The following is a 23,115-nucleotide window of genomic DNA, read 5'->3' on the forward strand; positions in this document are numbered from 1 at the left end:
CCTCTCCCCTGCCAAAGAACACACACACACACACTCTTTCTCTCTAACTCACACACACACACACACACACACTCCCTCCCTGTTGCGGGTTAATTATGCATGTTCCGTATTACATGGCTGTCATCTCCTGAGGAGCACGGGTCATCTCCCGGGAGAGAGAGAGAGAGGGAGGGAGGGAGGGAGGGAGGACGGACGGACGGACGGACGGACGGGGAGAGAGAGAGAGAGAGAGAGAGAGAGAGAGAGAGAGAGAGAGAGAGAGAGAGAGAGAGAGAGAGAGAGAGAGAGAGAGAGAGAGATAGAGTGAGAGAGAGAGAGAGAGAGAGAGAGAGTGAGTGAGTGAGTGACAGCTGGTATTGTAGCATATGGAGTGATTGTTTAGTTGCTGTGGTTGGAGTTGGTGGTGATGAAGGTGGTAAGGGTGGTGTTCAGTGTGGTGCCTGTGGTTGAGGTGTAGGTGATGGCGGTGGTTAGGATGGTGTTTCAGTGTGGCATTAAGCACGAGGGCATGCTGGGATGAATCTCTACGCTCGCAACATGAAATATGCATGAAGCTTTGAAATACATTTGGGGGTGTATTGTTTTCATCTCTCTCCCCCTCTCCCCTCTCTCTTCATCTCTCTCTCTCACTCGCAAACTCACTCTCTCTATCACTCTAAAACTCACTCTCTCTCTCATTCTGTGTCAGTGTCTCTCTTTCTCTCTCTGTGTCTCACACTCTTCCCCCTCGCTCTCTTCCCCTTCTCTCTCAAATGGCATAGAAGAGAGAGAGAGAGAGAGAGAGAGAGAGAGAGAGAGAGAGAGAGAGAGAGAGAGAGAGAGAGAGAGAGAGAGAGAGAGAGAGAGAGAGAGAGAAAGAGAGAGGATGAGAGAAAGGTAGAATCAAACGACAGAAACAAATTTCTTCTCAAAGAGCTTCCGGAGACTTTGAAAATGAAAAAGATCAATAAATATAAAATAATTAATTAATAAAAGGACATCATTAAGCTCATTGACAAAGTAGTGATGGAGGCAGGGAGGAGGTGTAGGTGAAGGCTGAAGAGAGACAAAGAGCTCCATCAGAACATCTATGATGAGAGAGGGATGAGGGGAGGGGAGAGTGAGAGGTGGAGAAGAGACTGGAGGAAGAGAGATTGTATCAACTTTCTTAATATTGGCATTGAAGTTAAATATGCATCAAAACTTTATCTTTTGGATAACAAAACATTTTAGAACAGAGTTAAGAGAGAGGGACTATGAGAGATATGGAGGGAGATAGATGGGGAGGGAGAGATTGGATAGGATTGAGACACATGAAGTTTCTTTTGACAACAAAAACTCAAAGTGAGACATTCAGGCTTACAGACAAGCAATCATACAAGAAAGAATAAGTATGTAACCTATTTGTGTAACTTGGACATCAAATTATTGTTGCGATGCATGGTTTCCATTTTCATCCAAACTAGGATGAGAGCATTCTGTGTTTGAACCTTAGCCTTGACATTATCAGAGAAAAAACAAATGTCTTTGCAAAACGTTCCGGTTCTGGAGAACTGACTGCACAATGGTCTCATACTGGCTGAGTCAGGAATTCAGCTTTCAATTTCCAGGAGATGGCATTGGGAGAAGGAGCAAGAGGAGGAGGTGGAGGTGAAGAAGGAGGCATCTGAGAGTGTTTTTGTGTGTTTGTGCATGTTTGTGTCTGTGTCTGTTCTGCAGCAATATAGGCAGCCTAGAATAGGAGTTCTGTATTACTTTCTGAGCATTTAGGTGTACGGTAATGTAGTTCTATGACACCAGAAACTTCACTCCAATCATTTTGAAGCAAAAAAACTGAGAAATACAAAGATAAAATACCCTGACACTAATCCAGTAGATCCTGTAATCTACTTAATATCTGTGAGAGAGAGAGAGAGAGAGAGAGAGAGAGAGAGAGAGAGAGAGAGAGAGAGAGAGAGAGAGAGAGAGAGAGAGAGAGAGAGAGAGAGAGAAGGAACAACAGAGTAAGCAAGAATGATAGAGAATAGAGGGAGAGAATGATAGACAGAGAGAGAATTGAGAGGGAGAGAATGGAAGAGAGAGAATGATAGAGAGAGAGTAGAGAGGGAGAGAATGAAAGAGAACAGAGAGGGAGAGAATGAAAGAGAGAGAACAGAGGGCGAGGGGGGGATCGTCCGGGTTTTGAACCAAACATTGTTTCTGCCCTCGTCTCGTTAATCTCCACCTCCAGGGCCCTAATTGGCCCCTGGAGGTGGAGCGGGGGGGCGGGCGGGGCCCCGGGCTGTGGTCCGTCCCCCGTCTTAAGGCCTAATGAAACGGCCGGGGGACACACTGACATTTTGGCGTGAAAAGAGCAGCAGCGAGTCAAATCTTCTAAGTGCCACCGAAGGAGCCCTGGGGGACGCCTTAACCAACGAGTCTCATGTCCGGACCTTCGTTAGCCGCCGCCACCGCAGCATCCGTCACCGAGGACACCGAGAAAACACAAAAACACACTGACACCAAGAGAACACACACACACTGACACCAAGAGAACACACACACAAACATACACACACTAACACACCATGAAAAAACACACACACACACACACTAACACACATGCACACTAACACCATGAGAACACACACACGCTAACACACCATGACACACACACGCGCCACGCAGACTAGAGATGCACCGATTGCAAAATTCTTGGCCGATACCGATTTCCGGTTTTTAAGGAGGTCTGACCTGCCAAAACCGGTTTTTCCGATACCGATTTTCTAAGAAATAATTATAATCATATAATATGTTGATAGGTTTTCAATGTAGTGAGTCCCCGGGACCCACAGGTGGCGAGTTGGGTGGGTCCCTGAGAAATTCAATGGGTCCCGACTCCCCAGTTTAAAAAATGTGTTTCTTTTTTATTATTATTCTATTTCTTAAATGAAATTAATAGTGTTAAACTCAATACATGAAATTGTCATCTGAAAAGCGCAGCCATTTGTATGTGGTGAGCCACTGCTTCAGAAAAGTTCGCTTTTTTTGGGAGGAACATGTAGAAGGTTGAGGCAATTCTTCTGCAGTGGGCTCATCAGGCTCAGTAGAGGGGGAGGCAGAAGTAGGTACAGGCAATGTTGAGGTACTCTCTCTAGGCTGATCAGAGTCAGGGAGGAGTGCAGAGGTAGTGGGGACAGAAAATGCAGCTGCAATAGTTTGCTGACCTGCAATAGGTTTCATCTTTTTCTTTGGTGGTATTTTTGCGTTCTCTCTTCTCTGCCTGTTTCTCGAGAAAAACGGGATCTCGTTGGAAGCGCGATGTATGCGCAGGCGCCGTTTGGGCATAACAATATGTAGGCTGCCGTTCAATGTAGTTTTCATCACCACCACCGGATTATGTTTCATTTATTTCATTACAGCACGTCCCCTAAACGTTACAACATAATCGACACGAATGAGCACAGCATCGAGCAGTGGAAACGTGGGTTTATTTACTATGAAGTTTGTATTTTTAATTGTTGAAATGAAATCAGCGGTGACGAGCTAGTTGTTTTGGTAGCGGCTAAATTAGCATGTCGCGATACTTTGAACAGGGGATCACGTCTGCGCCGAGTAGATGCGCAGAGGGTTGAAACAGTGCTTGTCTGGTCTGCTCACAAGAAGGTTTCTTTGGCCAGTTACTGTGATTAAACACGAGTTGTTTAATGTTCACAATGTATCGTTTTTCATGGGGAAAATTAGATGCGTCCCCGGGACGCATGGATAGTGAGTTTAGTGCGTCCTTTCAGATTTGAATGCGTCAGGGACGCAGGACGCGTACCTAGCAACATGATCCCCCACGGCTTATTTTTGACTTGCAAGCATTACAAACAGCGTGTTTTGGGTCGTCCTGGCACACAGTGAAATAAGTCCAAATCAGCGACATGTTTTTCTTCCCGCGCTCTGGGCGCCTTGAGCTGCTACGCACCGCGCATGCGGGTGAGTTTGATCGGCCGAAAACCGGAAATTACGACAGTGACCGGCAGGTCACCGATTGTGGCCGATTGGATACAAAACCGGCTTTTTTAATCGGCGGCCGGTTGATCGGTGCATCTCTAACGCAGACCCCCTCGAACGGGGAGGGAGGAGGGGACAGGAAACGAGACGAAGCGCGAGTGGCTCGTCCGCTACTACGCGACGCAGCGTTTGAGTTCAGGGGAACTCAAGCCTCCTGCTGGGGGCAAAGGCCCTATCCTTGTAACCACTCAAGGGGCCCCATCCTTGTTACCAGTAAAGGGGTCCCCATCCTTGTTACCAGTAAAGGGGTCCCCATCCTTGTTACCACTACAGGGGCCTCATCCTTGTTACCAATACAGGGGCCCTATCCTTGTAACCAGTAGAGGGGCCAACAAACCCTCTCTGCACAGGTTGGGTTCTCACAGTGTGACTCCTGTGGGCAGGACATAACTCAGTGAAACACTCGTTTGTGGACAGAGACAGCGGAGGCAGAGGACTGAAGACTGAGGAGGAATCAGCCGTAAGAAGGAGATGCAATGCGCCAACCAGCGTTGAATAAACGCTTATGAATAAAGTTTCGGAGCGTCCCCTTTCCCCGTAAGTCATCTAAATTGGTTGAGGTTGTGTGAAAGTTTTGGTTCGGTCCAAGCGGTTCTAACTGCGTCTCTGTACCCGAATAATTCATCCTGAAGCTCAGCCTCCAGCAGATGATTCTACCCCAGAGAGACGGCAGGTAGGACGGGGATCAGCCAATCACAGCCCCAGGAGGCCAGCCGCTACACCGGGGACATCGGGATCCAGACGCCAAATCCTTTGGAGGCGAGACGAATGCCCACGCTCACAACAGTGCTCTTTAGCAAGGCGTTAGCGGTGAGTGCATTATGGGTAATCCCCCAGGGAGGATCCGCCACGGAGATGAGGAACATCTCGTCTCCGTAGCGCCGGGACCGGAGGACCGAACACAAAGACGTGTTCCTGCTGCAGACGCGCGCGGGGGGGGGGGGGGTTTACGGTTCGATCCGGCCTAATGGATCGGCCTAATCCTAATCCAGCGGACCGCAGTCTAGACGCACAACACCCTTTATACACCCCGGATTACACCACACAACAACTAAACCAACTCTATATATAGAGATATACATAGAAACATGGAACATAGAGAGAGAGAGAGAGAGAGAGAGAGAGAGAGAGAGAGAGAGAGAGAGAGAGAGAGAGAGAGAGAGAGAGAGAGAGAAAGAGACAGAGAGACAGAGAAAGATGGACACAGAGACAGAGACAGACAGACAGACAGAAAGAGGGAGAGAAAGACAGCGGGAGAGAGAGAGAGACAGAGGGAGAGAGTGATGGAAAGAAAGACAGACAGATAGACAGACAGAGGGAGAGAGGGAGAGGGAGGGAGAGAGGGAGAAACACACACACTGTTAAAATAGATGGATGCATACTTCATAGACGTTGTAAGATTAGACGCTTGTAAATCGGCCTTCAACCCTATTGATCTATATACAACCCAAACCTTCGGAAACTTAACTAAAACCAAACTAAACAAGCTCTCCCCGAACATCTCTGTACCCGAGCAGCGTTTCAGCGGTATGAGTGAAATTTTTCAGACATGGTTTTCAGACCCGACGATACGATCGGTTACTTTCCATTGTTGGAACAAAGTGGTTTTCATGACTGAATACGAGATGGCCTCTGTGACGGGGTGGTTATGTACACAGCCATGATCTCTCAGTTCTACCAAGGTCTCCTCTGATGAAGATCTCTGACAGACAGCTGGAGGACACGGCTGCCGCACCACATTAACCGTCAAGGACTTCTGTCAAACATCGCAACATAAAGACACCAATACCAGACACACACACACACAGATCAAACGCTCAGATTGAACCCCACGCCGAGGAGAAATGCAGTGATACTTCTGTTTGGTTAGAACTGAACAGTAGTGCAGTAAATACTTCGTGAGGAATGACCTCCTACGCAGAGGCCTCCGAGTGCCAGGGAAAACAAAGTTTCCCCCAACCTGCTCTTTGGAGCCCAATCATTTGGAGGTAGAGGTAATTCTTCTAATTTGACCGATGAAGAAGGGGGGCAACCTATTAATTGATATTATAAATGCAGCATGAATAATGGGGAAGATTACAAATGAGAAAAGGACGCGAAGTGGAAAATAAAGAGTGTAAATAAACTCCCGGTATGATGTCACCACCTAGTGGTTGAAAGTGTACATTACATATATTAATTAGAAAGGAATTCTATTTGTCGTAAGTAGTATTAAAAGTTCTAAATTAAGTTTGTAAATGTAAAATCCGCACATGAAATGGAAAGGAATATTTTTCATTAGTTAATCTTTTGCAACATAAATAACATTGAATGATGAAATTTATTGATTTTACCAAACGTTGATTTATAACTCGTTTCTAAATTAGTTTCCAGTTTTGATGTTTTAATTTTCTCTTAAGGGATGTATAAGAAAACATGTAAACGAATTAAAAGTATAAAGAGTCAGGAGCCTCACTATTGGTTTTCATAACCCGATGTCCTTCAAACCTGTAGTCTTCAGTCTCCACCAATCCCGAGCGAGCTTGTTGTTCCACCAGACCAATCACAGCCCCGTTTGGTCGAACGTCACCTGTCATCTGTTCAACGCTACAGCGCAGCCGGCGTGTGTCCCTGATGATGCTGAGCTCATACTATGACTCCATGTGACATCACCCGGCAGATCATCGTAATATCTAGACACTAATATTAATAATGTTCCGTCAGGCCAAAGCGGTGGCGCGGAAGCTGCGATGTCTCAGGTGAGTGATACGTTATTAATCAGCTCCAAATGTCGTATAAACACTGACTAAGGTGAATTTAACGTTATCATTCAGCTGTTATCTGTCGTATAAGCACCCAGTAACGTGGGTGAGGGACATCCACCTTACTCAGTGTTTATACGACATATTGTAAGTAACGTGGAGTTGAGGAGTCCTGTGTTGTGGTCCTGGTCAGAGCCACGTGACCCAGAGTAACCCCCCCACCCCCCTCCACCAGCAGCTTCGGACCGCAGACCGCCTGGAGACTCCAGAGCACGTCGGCCCGGGAGAGGGCTCTGCTCTACCGGCCAGGGCAGAGTATCGAGGGCTTCACGGTGAAAGAGGTGAACGTCCAGACCTCCATCTGACCCCCAGAGCTGATGACGATGAGGAGCTTTCTGGTCTCATTACAAACCGCACGTCTTTTGACCGTCTCAAGAGGGTATAACTTGAGGCTAGGGGTCTGACTTGTGGTTAAAGGGGTATAACTAGTGGTTAGGGGCTCTGACTCGAGGCTGAGAGGTTCTAGGTTCAAACCCCCACAAGACTAGTTATAAGCGGGTATAACTAGTGGTTAGGGGGTCTGACTGACCCTGGGCTGAGAGGTTCTGGTTTAAACCCCCACCTCCTCAGTCTGCCTGTAGGCATTCTTGAGAAACTAGGATGGACGGTACATTATGGATATGGCTCGCCTACTGTGTTATTACCTAGTGATCGGTCTGTCTGCCTTTATGTCTCGTGGTCTAGCTGCCTGTCTGTCTGACTGATGGTCTCTCTTACTGTCTGTCTGTCTGCAGGTGGTGGCGGTGCCTGACCTGTTTCTGACCGCCGTCAAACTGACCCACGACCGGACCGGAGCCCAGTACCTCCACGCCGCCAGAGATGACTCCAACAACCTCTTCAGGTACCTGCATACCCGGACCCCAGACAGACTACCCTAACCTAACCTAACCCAACAACAACTCATACCCTAACACCAGACAGACTGTACACTAACCCCCTAACCACACACTGTACCCGGACAATGTACCCTAACCCTAGAATGTGACCTGACCCTAGACTGTACCCTGACCCTAACCCTAACAGAATGCCCACTAACCCTAGACTGAACCCTAGTCCTAACCTGACAGACTACCCTAACGGCCGATTCATACAAACGTTGCCTCCGGAACTACCATGCCTCCGTCTGGTTTGAGCGTTGTTATGGATGTTACGCAATACATCCTCTAGAGGGCAGTGACTGTCGTTTCACAAATTAACGGCATCGACAATCGCAAACATGACATCTGCAGTGATGTTGCTAGTTACGCGTCCTGCGTCCCTGACGCATTAAAATCTGAAAGGACGCACTAAACTCACTATCCATGCGTCCCGGGGACGCATCTCATTTTCCCCATGAAAAACGATACATAGTGAACATTAAACAACTCGTGTTTAATCACAGTAACTGGCCAAAGAAACCTTCATGTGAGCAGATCGGACAAGCGCTGTTTCAACCCTCTGCGCATCTACTCGGCGCAGACGTGATCCCCTGTACAAAGTATCGCGACATGCTAATTTAGCCGCTACCAAAACAACTAGCTCGTCACCGCTGATTTCATTTCAACAATTAAAAATACGAACTTCATAGTAAATAAACCCACGTTTCCACTGCTCGATGCTGTGCTCATTCGTGTCGAATGAGCAAATCAAACAGGATTTTTTTGCAATCCTTCTGATTGAATATATGTACATTTATGACAAAATCGTGAGGACTAGGCTTGTGACACACACACGCACACACAAATGTGGCGCTCGCGCTGTAATAGCTCATTGGCGCCACCTAGTGATCATTATGTGCAAATGCACAGCCTCTCATTAAAATGACTTAGGGGTCATTTGACCCCTCTTGCGGCGCTAGGAGTAAGTAAAAATGGCCCGGCGTTTCTAGTGTTAAACATGAACGGTTGAGTACTCCAGCTCTAACCATATCATACCACCATCAAGGAGTTTAACACTATTAATTTAATTTAAGAAATAGAATAATAATAAAAAAGAAACACATTTTTTAAACTGGGGAGTCGGGACCCATTGAATTTCTCAGGGACCCACCCAACTCGCCACCTGTGGGTCCCGGGGACTCTCTACATTGAAAACCTATCAACATCACTGCATCTGGAGAGATGATTTTGTTTTGTGTCATCCGATATCGGCCAAAAATAGTGCAAAATGTGTAGGCCTAGGCGGCGGTGGCATGTGACACCCCTCACCAACCCGCAGATTATCTCCTCAAAATGTTGTTAAATGACCAGTTACAACTCATTGCCAAAGCAGGGGAACAATAAAATAACAAGGTCAGGTATATAGTATGATACAAGTATAAAACCTGAAATACAATATAGATACATATCAGATATTATACTACTCTTATCTGTTTTCGCGAATGGTCTGTCTTCTGACTCTATACTGCCGCCTCGGTTTCCGGTGGTATTGCTCAGTTTCTCCCGGAGCACTCCGGATTCGTAAGCTCAGAGACGACGGACCCATTAACGGGCGAAACACCTCCGGGTCCGGACGAAACGGTCCGTATCCGTATTTACCGTAGGGTGTGAATGGGCCTTGACCCTAAACCCAGACCCTAACCTGACCCATACCTTACCCTCGAGTTTACCCTAACCCTAGACAGACTGATGAACGGCTAGGGGTGGTTTGTTCCTAGAGGTCAGGGGTGGTTTGTTTCTAGAGGTCAGGGGTCGGTTTGTTTCTAGAGGTCAGGGGTCGGTTTGTTTCCAGAGGTCAGGGGTCGGGTTATTTCTAGAAGTCAGGGTTCGGTTTGTTTCTAGAGGTCAGGGGTCGGTTTGTTTCTAGAGGTCAGGGGTCGGTTTGTTTCTAGAGGTCAGGTGTGCGTTTGTCTCTAGAGGTCAGGGGTGCGTTTGTTTCTGACGGTCAGAGTGCATTTGTTTTCCTCCCCAGTGTCATGTTGCGGACCACCCCCCGGGACAGCACGGGGGTCCCCCACATCCTGGAGCACACGGTGCTGTGTGGCTCCGAGAGGTTCCCCTGCAGAGACCCCTTCTTCAAGATGCTCAACCGCTCCCTCTCCACCTTCATGAACGCCTTCACCGGTACCTCCACCCAGTTCCATCTCCACCTCACCTCACCTCCACCCAGCTCCACCTCCACCCCACCTCCACCCCCACCCAGCTCCACCTCCACCCCGCTCCATCTCCACCTCACCTCCACCCAGCTCCACCTCCACCTCACCTCCACCCCCACCCAGCTCCACCTCCATCCCGCTCCATCTCCACCTCACCTCCACCTCCACCTCACCTCCACCCCGCTCCATCTCCACCTCACCTCCACCTCCACCCCACCTCACCTCCACCTCCACCTCACCTCCACCCCCACCCACCTCCACCCCGCTCCATCTCCACCTCACCTCCACCCAGCTCCACCTCCACCCCACCTCACCTCCACCCCAACTCAGCTCCAGCTCCACCTCAGCTCCACCCACACCTTCACCTCATCTCCACCTTCACCTCAACCTCACCCCCACCTCCACATTTACATTTACACCTCTGTGGGTACAGCACTAACAATCGCTAGGTTAACCCATTTCCCATATACAACAGAGAACTAAGATAAGATGCCACAAAATATTAAGTATTATTTTTAAGTGCCAGGACATAAAACACACAAAAAGTGCGTAAGAGGGGGCGGTAAGGGGGGAGGCTTTTCAGAGTCTAGGTTAACTCTAAACACTGAGTGGGGCTCAAGAAGAGGTGTTCTGGTCTATTGGTCAGAGAGTTTGACTCCCTTACCACTCCCTCCATTAATATTTCGCAAAGACTGATTGAGGTTGATTTAATGACCACCTAGCACTGATGCATTGTGGTCATTGTTGTTCTATTCTCCTTTACTACCCTGTTGCATTGTGGTGATTGTGGTTCTCTTCTCTCGGTTATTCAGCCAGTGACTACACCATGTACCCGTTCTCCACCCAGAACTCCAAGGACTTCCAGAACCTTCTGTCTGTCTACCTGGACGCCGTGTTCTTCCCCTGCCTCCGCGAGCAGGACTTCAGGTCTGACCCATACCTTGGGCCCGGTCTCAGGACTATAGGTCTTCTAGCACCTCTGATAAGGACGGGACCCATAATCAGGGCTTGTTATAACTTCTGGTTCTAAGGTTCTGAGGTTTAGTTTGAGGAACCAAAATACCTTCAGTGCAATTTTACTGATTTCCGCATTTTATGCAGAAAGGAAGGTGGAGGTGGTCTGACTGACAGGGGGGTGGAGGTGGTCTGACGGACAGGGGGGTGGAGGTGGTCTGACTGACAGGGGGGTGGAGGTGGTCTGACGGACAGGGGGGTGGAGGTGGTCTGACTGACAGGGGGGTGGAGGTGGTCTGACTGACAGGGGGGTAGAGGTGGTCTGACGGACAGGGGGGTGGAGGTGGTCTGACGGACAGGGGGGTGGAGGTGGTCTGACTGACAGGGGGGTGGAGGTGGTCTGACGGACAGGGGGGTGGAGGTGGTCTGACTGACAGGGGGGTGGAGGTGGTCTGACGGACAGGGGGGTGGAGGTGGTCTGACGGACAGGGGGGTGGAGGTGGTCTGACGGTGTTGTCTCCAGACAGGAGGGGTGGAGGCTGGAGAACGAGGACCCCCAGGACCTCAACTCTCCGCTGGTCTTTAAGGGCGTGGTCTTCAACGAGATGAAGGGAGCCTTCGTAAGTCTGTCCTCCTCATCCTCCCTCCCTCCTCATCCTCCCTCCCTCCCTCCTCATCCTCCCTCTCTCCTCATCCGCCCTCCCTCTCTCCTCCTCATCCTCTCTCCCTCTCCTCATCCTCCCTCTCCTCATCCTCCCTCTCCTCATCCTCCCTCTCCTTATTTAGAGGCCGAGATTAATAGTGTGCATTACAGTCAATTCATCAAGTTAAATCTCATCTGTGTGTGTGTGTGCCTGTGCCTGTGTGCGTGCGTGTGTGTGCGCGCTACAGTCGGACAGCGAGCGTGTGTACGGCCAGCAGCTGCAGAACAAGCTGTTCCCCGACCACACCTACTCCGTGGTGTCGGGAGGAGAGCCGCTGGACATCCCCGACCTCACCTGGGAGGAGCTCCGGCGCTTCCACGCCACGCACTACCACCCTAGCAACGCCAGGTACACACCCACCCTAGCAACGCCAGGTACACACCCACCCTAGCAACGCCAGGTACACACCCACCCTAGCAACGCCAGGTACACACCCACCCTAGCAACGCCAGGTACACACTAGGGATGTGAAGAATGTGTCGACTCAACGGTCGATTCTCGACTCATGCTCTAAACGACTCTAAAAATAGAAATCGATTAATCGTTTTTTTTTTTTAACTTTTTTACCCATTTCTGCAAAATAACCAATTACAAATGATCAAAATACAATAAATCCTTCTCTTTTTTTTCAAATGGGAGACGTAGCTGTGTTGTTTTTCTAACGGTCACTTCTGTTCTGCTACACCGCTACGTCTCCCAAGAGCGATCTCTTCCTTTGTCCTTTCATGACAATGGCATCTTCACTTAAAAGTCCGGTGTGGGATAGTTTCATGAAGATTGATGACAGAACAGTTCAGTGTAAATTATGCCTCATTTTGCGTACCATTCGTCCACAACCGTGATGTTGAATCACCTGGCAAGGAGGCATCCCAAGCCTTCCAGCCAGCAAGGCAGCATCGCAAACTTTACGGTGAGATCCTGTGATAGCCGCCGGGCTGAAAGAATCAGCGGGTTGCTAGCTAAGATGATAGCCGGAGATATGCTGCCCATGAGCGTAGTAGAGGGGACTGGGTTACGCAATCTGATTTCATTTCTCGAGCCAACCTACACAGTGCCATGTCGCCAAACGATGACTGTGAGGCTGGAGAAAATGTACCGCGAAGCAGCAGCCTCCCTCCGCGAGATCCTGTCCTCAGCTGACAAAGTTGCTATCACCACTGGACAGCTTTGACGACTGAGTCGTACGTGAATTTTCGTTTACAAATATTTATTTAAAAACGAAAATATCTGTTTTAGTGGGTGTAGCCTCTGTTAAATTAAATGGTTTTATGTCCGACTTAAACAATTTCGTTGCAAAGAGGAGGCGCGCATCATCAACTGCCGTTCCTAATTAAAACAACGCCGACACATTTTGCCTATTGGGAATTTACAGGTTCACAATCCTGCTCTTTGATATTTTGTTTATCATCATTTTTATATCAACTTAACTTCATAAAAAAAATGCATTATTGGTGTGCTCCTGATAGCAACCTTTGAAATAGGACGGGTGGGCCAACTGGGCCGCTGTCTTAAAGGAATGCGCAGATCCTTTGAGCTCTGCAACTGCTGCAGCCGCGGGCCGAAAAAAAGAGAAGAAATCGATCGATTTTTCGATTTATGCCTCCTACACGTCGACTCACAGAAAACGAGTCGTTTAACATCCCTAGTACACACCCACCCTAGCAACGCCAGGTGCACACCCACCCTAGCAACGCCAGGTAGACCTGCACTGTCATCCTAGCAACGCCAGGTACAATCCAGCCCTAGCAACGCCAGGGCCACGCCTCCCCTAGGCCCCCCCACCCCGGAGTGACCCTGTGGTCCTCCTGTCCGCAGGTTCTTCACCTACGGAGACCTGCCCCTGGAGCAGCACCTGCAGCAGATCCAGCAGGAGGCGCTGTCCCGCTTCGACCGCACAGAACCCGACACACACGTCCCCCCGCAGCCCGCCTGGACCAGCCCGGTAAGACCGCACAACTACACTCGGACTACTGCTCTGAATCTAACAAACTACACTCTGAATCTAACAAACTACACTCAGACTACACTCTGAATCTAACAAACTACACTCATACTACACTCTGAATCTAACCAAACTACACTCAGACTACACTCTGAATCTAACAAACTACACTCAGACTACACTCTGAATCTAACAAACTACACTCAGACTACACTCTGAATCTAACAAACTACACTCAGACTACACTCTGAATCTAACAAACTACACTCAGACTACACTCTGAATCTAACAAACTACACTCAGACTACACTCTGAAACTTAGCTACAGCCTCTTCAACACACCACACAAAAGGAGCCGTCCACAGTGAGTGATGTGTTCATACGTTCTGCTCTCTGATTGGTCCACCCCTCCCCAGAAAGAGGACCATGTGACCTGTGGTCCAGACCCCCTGGCCCCGGACCCGAGCAAGCAAAGCACCGTGTGTGTGAGCTACCTGCTTGGGGAGTACGTCTCATACACACACAGAGACACACGCATGCACACACCCGCACATTCTTAAGCAGCAGTTACTGGTCAGGTGACATGACCAGTGACTGGGCATAGTTCAGTCAATGGTCAGGTAGGGCTGAACGATCTATCGTTTTCGACCGAAAATCGCGATCTCAAGCATTACGATTTTGGGATCGTCAAAGCTGCGGGGTTTTTTTATTTTATTTTTTTTATATATTTTACAAAAGTGCAATTATTTTGATGCTGATGAGCCATTGAAGCAAGTTTACTTAAGAAAGAGGGCTCCCTTTTTATTTGACTTTTTTGGTTGTTGTTTCTTAGGTACTTGAATAAACAGTCTTGCATTTGAAATCTGTTGCCAGCAGTTTTCATTATTGCATTACCTTAATGGAATTCATTGGTTATATTAATTTATACTGAAACTTGATTTAAAGAAAATAAATCGTGGTTGAAATCGAAACCACAACCTGTACCAGAAAAATCGCAATTTCAATTTTATCTTAAAATCGTTCAGCCCTATGGTCAGGCACACACACATGACAGGTCCAGGCACGCAAACACACACACAAGCACGTAAACACACACACAGGCACAGACGCACGCCCACGTGCAGAAGCACACGTACAGACACACACACACACACACACAGTTCGGATTTAACCTGAGGTATTGACTATAGTACACACTCCATTGGTCTCTCTATGAGGAAAGAGGGAGGTTTGGTCCCGTGTTGTGACCCCTCCCCCTCTCCAGCATCACAGACACCTTTGAGGCCTTCACCCTCAACCTGCTGTCTTCTCTGCTGATGTCCGGGCCCAACTCCCCCTTCTACCGCGCGCTGCTGGAGCCCAAGATCGGGAGCGACTTCTCCTCCGTCGTAGGGTGGGTGGGGGCTGCGGTCTGTGAGGTCACAGCTAGAGTGGCCCTATCACAGGGCAGTATGCTAATGAGTCGGGTGTGGATCACCTCTTGTTGTGTTTGAAGTATGTAACGTGATTAAAGATGACCGCCGTCAGTGCTGCATGTTGATAGCATGTGTACGGTGTGTAGTATAGACAGTGTGTGTAGTATAAAGTGTGTAGTATAAAGTGTTTGTTTTTAGTATAAAGTGTGTGTTGATAGTGTAGTACATCTGTGTGTAGTATAAAGTGTGTAGTAATTGTGTGTATGATGTGTAGTATAACTAGTGTGTGTATCGGTGTGTAGGTGCGAAGGAAGCACCCGGCAGGCCTCGTACAGCCGCGTTGGTAGTCTAGTATAGTGTGTGTAGTATAACTAGTGTGTAGTATAAAGTGTGTGGGTGTGGTATTAAGTGTGTACGTGTGTAGGTACGACGGCAGCACCCTTCAGGCCTGGTTCAGCATTGCTAGTCTATTATAGTGTGTGGAGTATAACCAGTGTGTTCAGTACAACTAGTGTGTAGACTATGCAGTGTGTGCGTGTAGTACAAAGTGTGTACGTGTGTAGGTACGACGGCAGCACGCGGCAGGCCTCGTTCAGCGTGGGGCTCCAGGGGACGGCGGAGGAGGACGTGGAGAAGGTCAAACACATCATCAGCCAAACCCTCAGGGAGGTCATCGCGTGAGTACTGACCCGGGAACAGTCAACGTACACTGATACACACTACAGTATGATACAGACTGACCCAGGAACAGTCACCCTGCACTGATACACACTACAGTATGATACAGACTGACCCAGGACCAGCCCCCTACACTGATACACACTACAGTATGATACAGACTGACCCAGGAACAGTCACCCTGCACTGATACCCTATGATACACACTACAGTATGATACAGACTGACTCAGGACCAGCCCCCTACAGACTGACACAGTACGACATACTAGGAACCAGGTACCATGGTAGAGTAGTTTTTCTGCTAAAATACTTCATCCCAGAACAGAACAGTGGTAGTACAGGGAGAGAACCCCCAAGTAGAGGGAGTGCTACATTTATTTACGTTTACATTTGACATTGCGTTTATCTTACGACCGCTCGAGTTTGAAGAGGAACCTCCTCTCTCTCCCTTTCCCCCTCCCCCCCCCCCCCCTCCCTTTCTCCCCCTCCCTCCCCTAGGACGGGCTTTGAGGAGGAGCGTGTGGAGGCTCTGCTCCATAAGATCGAGATCCAGATGAAGCATCAGTCCACCAGCTTCGGCCTCTCCCTGGCCTCGGTAGGGTCACACGACCTCCGACCCCCGGTCCACTGACCCCCGAACCCCGCTAGCAGGTTCACGGGATGATTTATCCGCACCTGACGTACGTGTGTGTGTGTGTGTGTGTGTGTGTGTGTGTGTGTGTGTGTGTGTGTGTGTGTGTGTGTGTGTGTGTGTGTGTGTGTGTGTGTGTGTGTGTGTGTGTGTGTGTGTGTAGTACATCGCGTCGTGCTGGAACCACGACGGAGACCCCGTGGAGCTGCTGAACATCGGGGAGCTGGTCTCCAGGTTCAGACGCTGCCTCAAGGAGGACCCCCGCTACCTCCAGGATAAGGTCCAGCACTACCTCCAGGTACACACACACCCCCCAGGATGAGGTCCAGCACTACCTCCAGGTACACATACCCCCCAGGATGAGGTCCAGCACTACCTCCAGGTACACATACCCCCCAGGATGAGGTCCAGCACTACCTCCAGGTACACCCCCCCAGCTAGTCACAGCCTGCACATACCCCAGAAGTTAACCCTCTCCTTATCCAAGAGGAGACTTCAACCTCATGAGCGGACGCTAGTCTGTAGCGGCTAACGGGTTCCATCTCCCGTCTCCAGGACAACCCCCACAGACTGACCCTGTCCATGAGCCCGGACCAGGCCTACCTAGAGAAGCAGGTCCTGGCCGAGCAGGAGAAGCTCCAGAGGAAAACCGAGGCGCTGACAGAGGGAGACCGCCAGGAGATCTACCACAAGGGTCAGACTCACCGCCCTGTCTCTCTTACACACCACCCTGTCTCTCTGACACACCGCCCTGTCTCTCTTACACACCACCCTGTCTCTCTGACACACCGCCCTGTCTCTCTTCCACACCACACTGTCTCTCTTCCACAACGCCCTGTCTCTCTTACACACTGCCCTGTCTCTCGTACACACCGCCCTGTCTCTCTTACATACCAACCTGTCTCTCTGACAGCTAGACTGTCAGAGAGACAGGCGGTCGAGCCCAGGCCCTCCTCTGATAACCTCAGGCGTTGGGTCCTCAGGTCTGGAGCTGCTGGAGGCTCAGAGTCAGGCCCAGGACGCGTCCTGCCTGCCCGCCCTCCAGGTGTCTGACATCCAGCGCACCACCCCTACCACGCCCGTGGAGATGGGCACCGCAGGTACGCCCCACCTACAGTAGAACCATCCACAGTAGAACCATCCACAGTAGAACCATCTACAGTAGAACCATCCTACAGTAGAACCATCCTACAGTAGAACCATCCACAGTAGAACCATCTAGAGTAGAACCATCCACAGTAGAACCATCTACAGTAGAACCATCCTACAGTAGAACCATCTACAGTAGAACCACCCTACAGTAGAACCATCTACAGTAGAACCATCCTACAGTAGAACATCCTACAGTAGAACCATCCTACAGTAGAACCATCCTACAGTAGAACCATCTACAGTAGAACCACCCTACAGTAGAACCACCCTACAGTAGAACCATCTACAGTAGAACCATCTACAGTAGAACCTCCTACAGTAGAACCATCCTACAGTAGAACCATCCTACAGGACTACAGTAGAACCATCTACAGTAGAACCATCCTACAGTAGAACCATCTACAGTAGAACCATCTACAGTAGAACCACCCTACAGTAGAACCATCTACAGTAGAACCATCTACAGTAGAACCTCCTACAGTAGAACCATCCTACAGTAGAACCATCCTACAGTACTACAGTAGAACCACCTACAGTAGAACCATCTACAGTAGAACCATCCTACAGTAGAACCACCCTACAGTAGAACCATCTACAGTAGAACCATCCTAAATCTCTCTCTGAGTCCATGTATTAAAGCTCTCTCTCCTCCACCAGGGGGCGTGGCCGTGCAGTACTGCAAGCAGCCGACCAATGGGATGCTGTACTTCCGGTCCATGTGCAGTCTGAACACGTTGCCAGAGGAGCTGAAGGTCTACGTTCCTCTGTTCTGCAGCGTCCTCACCCAGTGAGTCCCTGTCTTTATAGTTAGGGTTACAGGATCTTAGGTTCTACGTTCCTCTGTTCTGCAGCGTCCTCACCCTGTGAGTCTCTGCTTCTGCTTGTGAGGGACGTCTGGCCTGGCTCTGTAGGCTCCGCTCTTCTCTATAGAGATTTTCCAATACAAAAGAAAATCAGATAGCTCAGCTTTAGTATCGGCCGATACCGAGTCGATACAGCATTGTGTCTACCAACAGCACTTGTTCTCATTGAAGGGTTCTCATATGATGACAGCAATGTATAGTCGGTTCACTTACTGTTGCCAATTTTTTTCTGTTGACACATTTACATTTATAATTGCTAATTATTATAATACATTTGTATTCTTGTAGAGTTAAGCGTGAGCATCCATGTTTTTACGACTTGGTAGCTCGAACGCACTTCGGTCAGAGACGACACGTTTCCCATTCCGACAGCGCCGTGTTTGTGAGGTCCTCTGCGTAGTAAAGGGCTCATGTGAGGGTATCAGATCACCGCATAGACTGTTGCTCGCCAATACCCGATTGGAGGAGTTTCAGATACTGGTATCGGAACAACTCCAGGTAACACGGTACATCCCCCCCCCCCCCCCCCCCCCCCCCCCCTCAGGCTGGGCTGCGGCTCTCTGGACTACCGGCAGCAGGCCCAGCAGATGGAGCTCAAGACGGGGGGGATGTCCGTTTCCCCACTGGTGATCCAGGACTCCGCCCACCTCGACATGTACGAACAGGTGAGTCTGACTCCGCCCACCTCGACATGTACAAACAGGTGAGTCTGACTCCGCCCACCTCGATAGGTGGGCGACCCCTGGCAAAGCGTCAGTCCTGACAGAATGCAGGAGGTGGCCTTTTGAGGGCAGGAAATGGGGTTCTGAGCACAGGTAGTTGGGTTCTGACTTCTGAGCACAGGAAGTAGGGTTCTGACCGCTAGCTCTGTCTTCCAGGGCGTCCTGCTCTTCTCCTCCTGTCTGGAGCGCAACGTTCCTGACATGTTCGGCCTGTGGAGCGACATCTTCAACAGGTGAGGGGTTACCTTTAAGGTTGTGTATTTATCAGTAAGAGCTCCAGAATCGGGCTAAAACATCCACTCCCAAGCTAGTCCCAGGACGGATAGCGTCTGGGACTAGCTCGGCGTCCCGTGCTAACCCCGTCCCTTCCCTAAAGCCCTCATTTTGACGACGAGGAACGCCTGCGCGTGCTCGTGATGATGTCAGCGCAGGAGCTGGCCAATGGGATCTCCGACTCGGGTCACATGTATGCCATGACGCAGACGGGGCGGAGCCTGACACCGGCCGGGGGGCTGCAGGAGACATTTGGGGGGATGGAGCAGGTGAGACCGCACAGACCAACTGGTGAACTGCATTCATACAGCGCTGTTCTAACCAGTGGCCACTCATTCACCCATTGATGTACACATTCACACACCGACGGCGGTGTCAGCCAAGCAGGGCGACAGCCAGCTCGTCAGGAGCAGTCAGGGTGAGGCGTCTTGCTCAGGGACACCTCGTCACGCTAGGAGGTACTGGGGATTGAACTAGCAATTGCCTGCTTAGGGATTATTCAAGGACACTTTTTTACTTGGGGTCGCCGGCGACCCTCTGGTAGTCGGCAAGGCAACCAGACATTTAAAGTGGATATATAAAGTCAAAGTGGAACACTTTTAAAGTGTTTTTTAACGTGGTTCCACACAACTTCCTGCTCGGGTCTGAGTCTGTGCGTTGTCGTGGCGACCAGGTGAAGTTCATGAAGAGGATAGCGGAGATGTCGGACCTCGGCCCGGTCCTACGCGCCCTTCCTCGGATCAAGAAGCACATCCTGAACCCTGACAACATGAGGTGAGCCTCCACCAGCACCTCGTTGACACCGACCGTGGTTACCAAACATTACGCTAGTCGTATATTTTATTGTTAGTTTCTAGTTACAAAGCATGAGGAGAACGATTGTTGTGTGGCCATGGTTGCGGCAGGTGTGCGGTGAATGCGACGCCTCAGAAGATGTCCGCCGCTGCGGGACAGCTGGAGTCCTTCATGAAGGACGTGGCCGGAAACAGACGTTCACACAAGACCACCACCCCCCACATCGTAGAGGTAGGACCACCAGACTAGAGGTAGGACCACCAGACTAGAGGTAGACCCACCAGACTAGAGCTAGACCCACCAGACTAGAGGTAGACCGTTAGACCACCAGACCACCACAGTAGAGGTAGACCACCAGACCACCACAGTAGAGGTCAGACCACCAGAACACCAGACCCCACATCGTAGAGGTAGGACCACCAGACTAGAGGTAGACCCACCAGACTAGAGGTAGACCCACCAGACTAGAGGTAGACCGCTAGACCACCACAGTAGAGGTAGACCACCAGACCACCACAGTAGAGGTCAGACCACCAGAACACCAGACCCCACATCGTGGAGGTAGGAAAACAAGACACCCATAGTAGAGGTAGACCACCAGACCACCATCGTCTAGGTAGAGACCACCATATTAGAGGTCAGGAGTGCGGACCTCGTGTCCAGGTCAGCTTTAATAAATGTAACATCTGCCTTCTTTCCTCAGCGGCCGGTTGAAGACTCTGAAGCCAGCAGGAAGCTGGTCTCGGTAAGCTGACCAAATCAACACGGCCCCTCCCTCAGAGAGGACTCCTTCAACTACAACACACGATTATAATGATCCAAGGCCACTGCAGCTCTAGCTAGAAGTCTTCAGCCAAGTTTAGTTTCACTTTCATTTTTAAAGAATTTAAGTTAAAATTCACCGGTGGGGGCTGATGAGTTGGGTTCTGAACACTACTGAACGCTGCCCTGGTGGAGCGGACCTGAGGGCATCCTGGTCATGAGCAGCGCTTACGTGCTAACCAGGGGCCGCTAGGTAGCGCTTATGTGCTAACCGCTAGGCTAGTTCTTCTCATCCTGCCAGCTGGTGGCGTGGGCTATCTAACAGGAAGTGTCTGTGTGCGTCCGCTGTGCAACAGGAAGTGGGGTTCCAGCCGTGCCAGATGAAGACCTTTTTCCCGATGGCGTTCCCCGTCAACTTCGTCAGCGAGAGCATCCGCACCGTGCCGTTCACACACGCTGACTACGCCAGGTACCCCCAAGGACCCCTTACTTACCCTCAATGACCCCTTACTTACCCTCAATGACCCCTTAATTACCCCCAGGACCCCTTACATAAGTCTTAACCGAATTAAGTCAATTGAATTCACATGATTTCATCCAGTTCAGTAACATTGAAGGCACGCGTCTCATTGTGACCGTCTGTCCTTCAGTCTGTACATCCTGGCCAGGATGATGTCGGCCAAGTACCTCCACGGGGAGATCAGAGAGAAGGGCGGGGCCTACGGCGGCGGAGCCCGGATGGGAGGCGGCCTCTTCTCCTTCTACTCATACAGGTGAGCAAAGCCAATCAGATCATTTGGTTTGTTTATGTAAATCGTGACGGTTAAGGTATGACATGCAAGAGATTCAACGTAGTCTTAGTCTACAAGGGCTTTCCAGGCCAACAATATATATCACCCAAAGCCTCTTCCTGTGTGTTTTAAGAGATCCTAACTCTACTTCCTGTGTGTCTAGGGACCCTAACTCTATTTCCTATGTCTTTAGGGACCCTAACTCGGTGCAGACCCTATCGGCGTTCCGCAGGGGGGTCGACTGGGCGCGCTCCGGTTCCTTCTCCCAGCAGGACATTGACGAGGCCAAGCTGTCCGTGTTCTCCGCTGTTGACGCCCCCGTGGCGCCCTCCAACAAAGGTACAGAGGGTTCCCCTCGCTCTTTAGGAGAACCTTCCCAATGTTCAAGGGGCAGATGCTTTTATCTAAAGCCACCTACAATGAGTCCATTTGTCAGAAGAAAGAGAAACAATATATATCGCTGTCGGTTCAGTAAGAACTGGATCATAGATCCAAGTGCCAAGCACTAACAATCGCTAGGTTAACCCATTCCCCGTATACAACAGAGATAGCTAGGAAAAGATGCTACACAATGCTAAGTACTAAAGACAGCTAGGATAAGATGCTACACAATGCTTAGTACTAAAGATAGCTAGGATAAGATGCTACTTGATGTTAAGTACTATTTTACAGTGCCAAGAGGGGTGGGGGGTTATCCTTAGTAGAACCTTCTCAACGTTCTCTAATAGTACGTTCTCCGCGTGGACATGGGGTGTGTGGGGCGGTAGTGGTTGGGGGTTGTGACCTCTGACCTGACTTCCTGTGCAGGTATGGGTCGCTTCCTGAACGGGATGACGGACGAAGTGCGGCAGGCCCACCGCGAGAGGCTGTTCGCCGTGTCGCAGAAGGAGCTGGTGGACGTAGCGTCCAGGTGAGCTAAGCTAAGTCAGCTGTTTGTGTGTTAGGGCCAGCGCTACATGTTGCTAACGTGCTAATGTCTTCCTAGGTACCTCGGCGTCGGCCAGCAGACCAGCGCGTCCGCCATCTTGGGCCCAGAGAATGAGAGCATAAAGAAGGACCCATCTTGGATCATCAAATAACTGCTCCATTTCAGAGACTATTTATGTACTTCTAAAATCTGTCACCTTTCAGATTGTTTCATAATCCGTTAAAATGTCCGCCGTTTACATTTGATCAAGCTTTTGAAGATCATCTTGGATCATCAAATAACTGCTCCATTTCAGACACTATTTATGTACTTCTAAAATCTGTCACCTTTCAGATTGTTTCATAATCCGTTAAAATGTCCGCCGTTTACATTTGATCAAGCTTTTGATGAAGAGTGACTGAACGCACACAAATGGTTATTTTATATTGATGTAGATATACAATGTTAATTTGTCTGGTATTTATGGAAACCAAGTAATCGTGTTGAATAAACGTATAAAAAAAACTGCTTCCAGCAAATCCTTCCTCATGAGACACTGGGCTCTCAAGGGAGATTTGAGTTAAACCAGCAACTCTCTGTATGGCTATTCAAGTTCCATGAAAAGCTACTCCA

At 49.7% G+C, this 23,115-nt stretch overlaps 1 protein-coding gene across 5 annotated transcripts; it reads left to right on the top strand.

The window, feature by feature from the left end:
• Positions 1-6,579: 6,579 nt before the first annotated feature.
• On the top strand, positions 6,580-23,007 carry pitrm1 (pitrilysin metallopeptidase 1). Of its 5 annotated transcripts, XR_003977726.1 has the most exons (28): positions 6,580-6,755; positions 6,994-7,099; positions 7,553-7,659; positions 9,708-9,859; positions 10,704-10,818; positions 11,369-11,465; positions 11,737-11,897; positions 13,365-13,491; positions 13,908-13,996; positions 14,756-14,884; positions 15,470-15,583; positions 16,085-16,181; positions 16,381-16,515; positions 16,773-16,911; positions 17,201-17,317; positions 18,027-18,156; positions 18,777-18,897; positions 19,111-19,187; positions 19,331-19,496; positions 19,901-20,001; positions 20,133-20,253; positions 20,726-20,767; positions 21,141-21,253; positions 21,435-21,557; positions 21,769-21,914; positions 22,383-22,485; positions 22,561-22,742; positions 22,873-23,007. XR_003977726.1 is itself a non-coding variant. In XM_030364354.1 (27 exons), the coding sequence occupies exons 1-27, from the start codon at positions 6,709-6,711 to the stop codon at positions 22,652-22,654; spliced, it is 3,069 nt and encodes a 1,022-aa protein (XP_030220214.1). In that variant the 5' UTR covers positions 6,580-6,708; the 3' UTR covers positions 22,655-23,007. The 5 variants fall into 5 exon arrangements, 4 of the variants coding, with proteins under 4 accessions (XP_030220214.1, XP_030220215.1, XP_030220216.1 ...); XM_030364354.1 differs by having other exon boundaries at positions 22,561-23,007; XM_030364355.1 differs by lacking the exon at positions 22,873-23,007 and having other exon boundaries at positions 6,997-7,099; positions 22,561-22,654.
• Positions 23,008-23,115: the final 108 nt, after the last annotated feature.

Source organism: Gadus morhua, chromosome 8, assembly GCF_902167405.1.
Source record: "Gadus morhua chromosome 8, gadMor3.0, whole genome shotgun sequence".
NCBI classification, from domain to species: domain Eukaryota; kingdom Metazoa; phylum Chordata; class Actinopteri; order Gadiformes; family Gadidae; genus Gadus; species Gadus morhua.

Excerpts from the sequence above, each read along its gene's own strand:
- pitrm1 (XM_030364354.1), top strand. The coding sequence starts at position 6,709 with ATGTTCCGTCAGGCCAAAGCGGTGGCGCGGAAGCTGCGATGTCTCAG. Across the intron at positions 9,860-10,703 it reads CTTCATGAACGCCTTCACCG|CCAGTGACTACACCATGTAC; the intron begins GTACCTCCACCC and ends TCGGTTATTCAG. Across the intron at positions 20,768-21,140 it reads CCAGCAGGAAGCTGGTCTCG|GAAGTGGGGTTCCAGCCGTG; the intron begins GTAAGCTGACCA and ends GCTGTGCAACAG.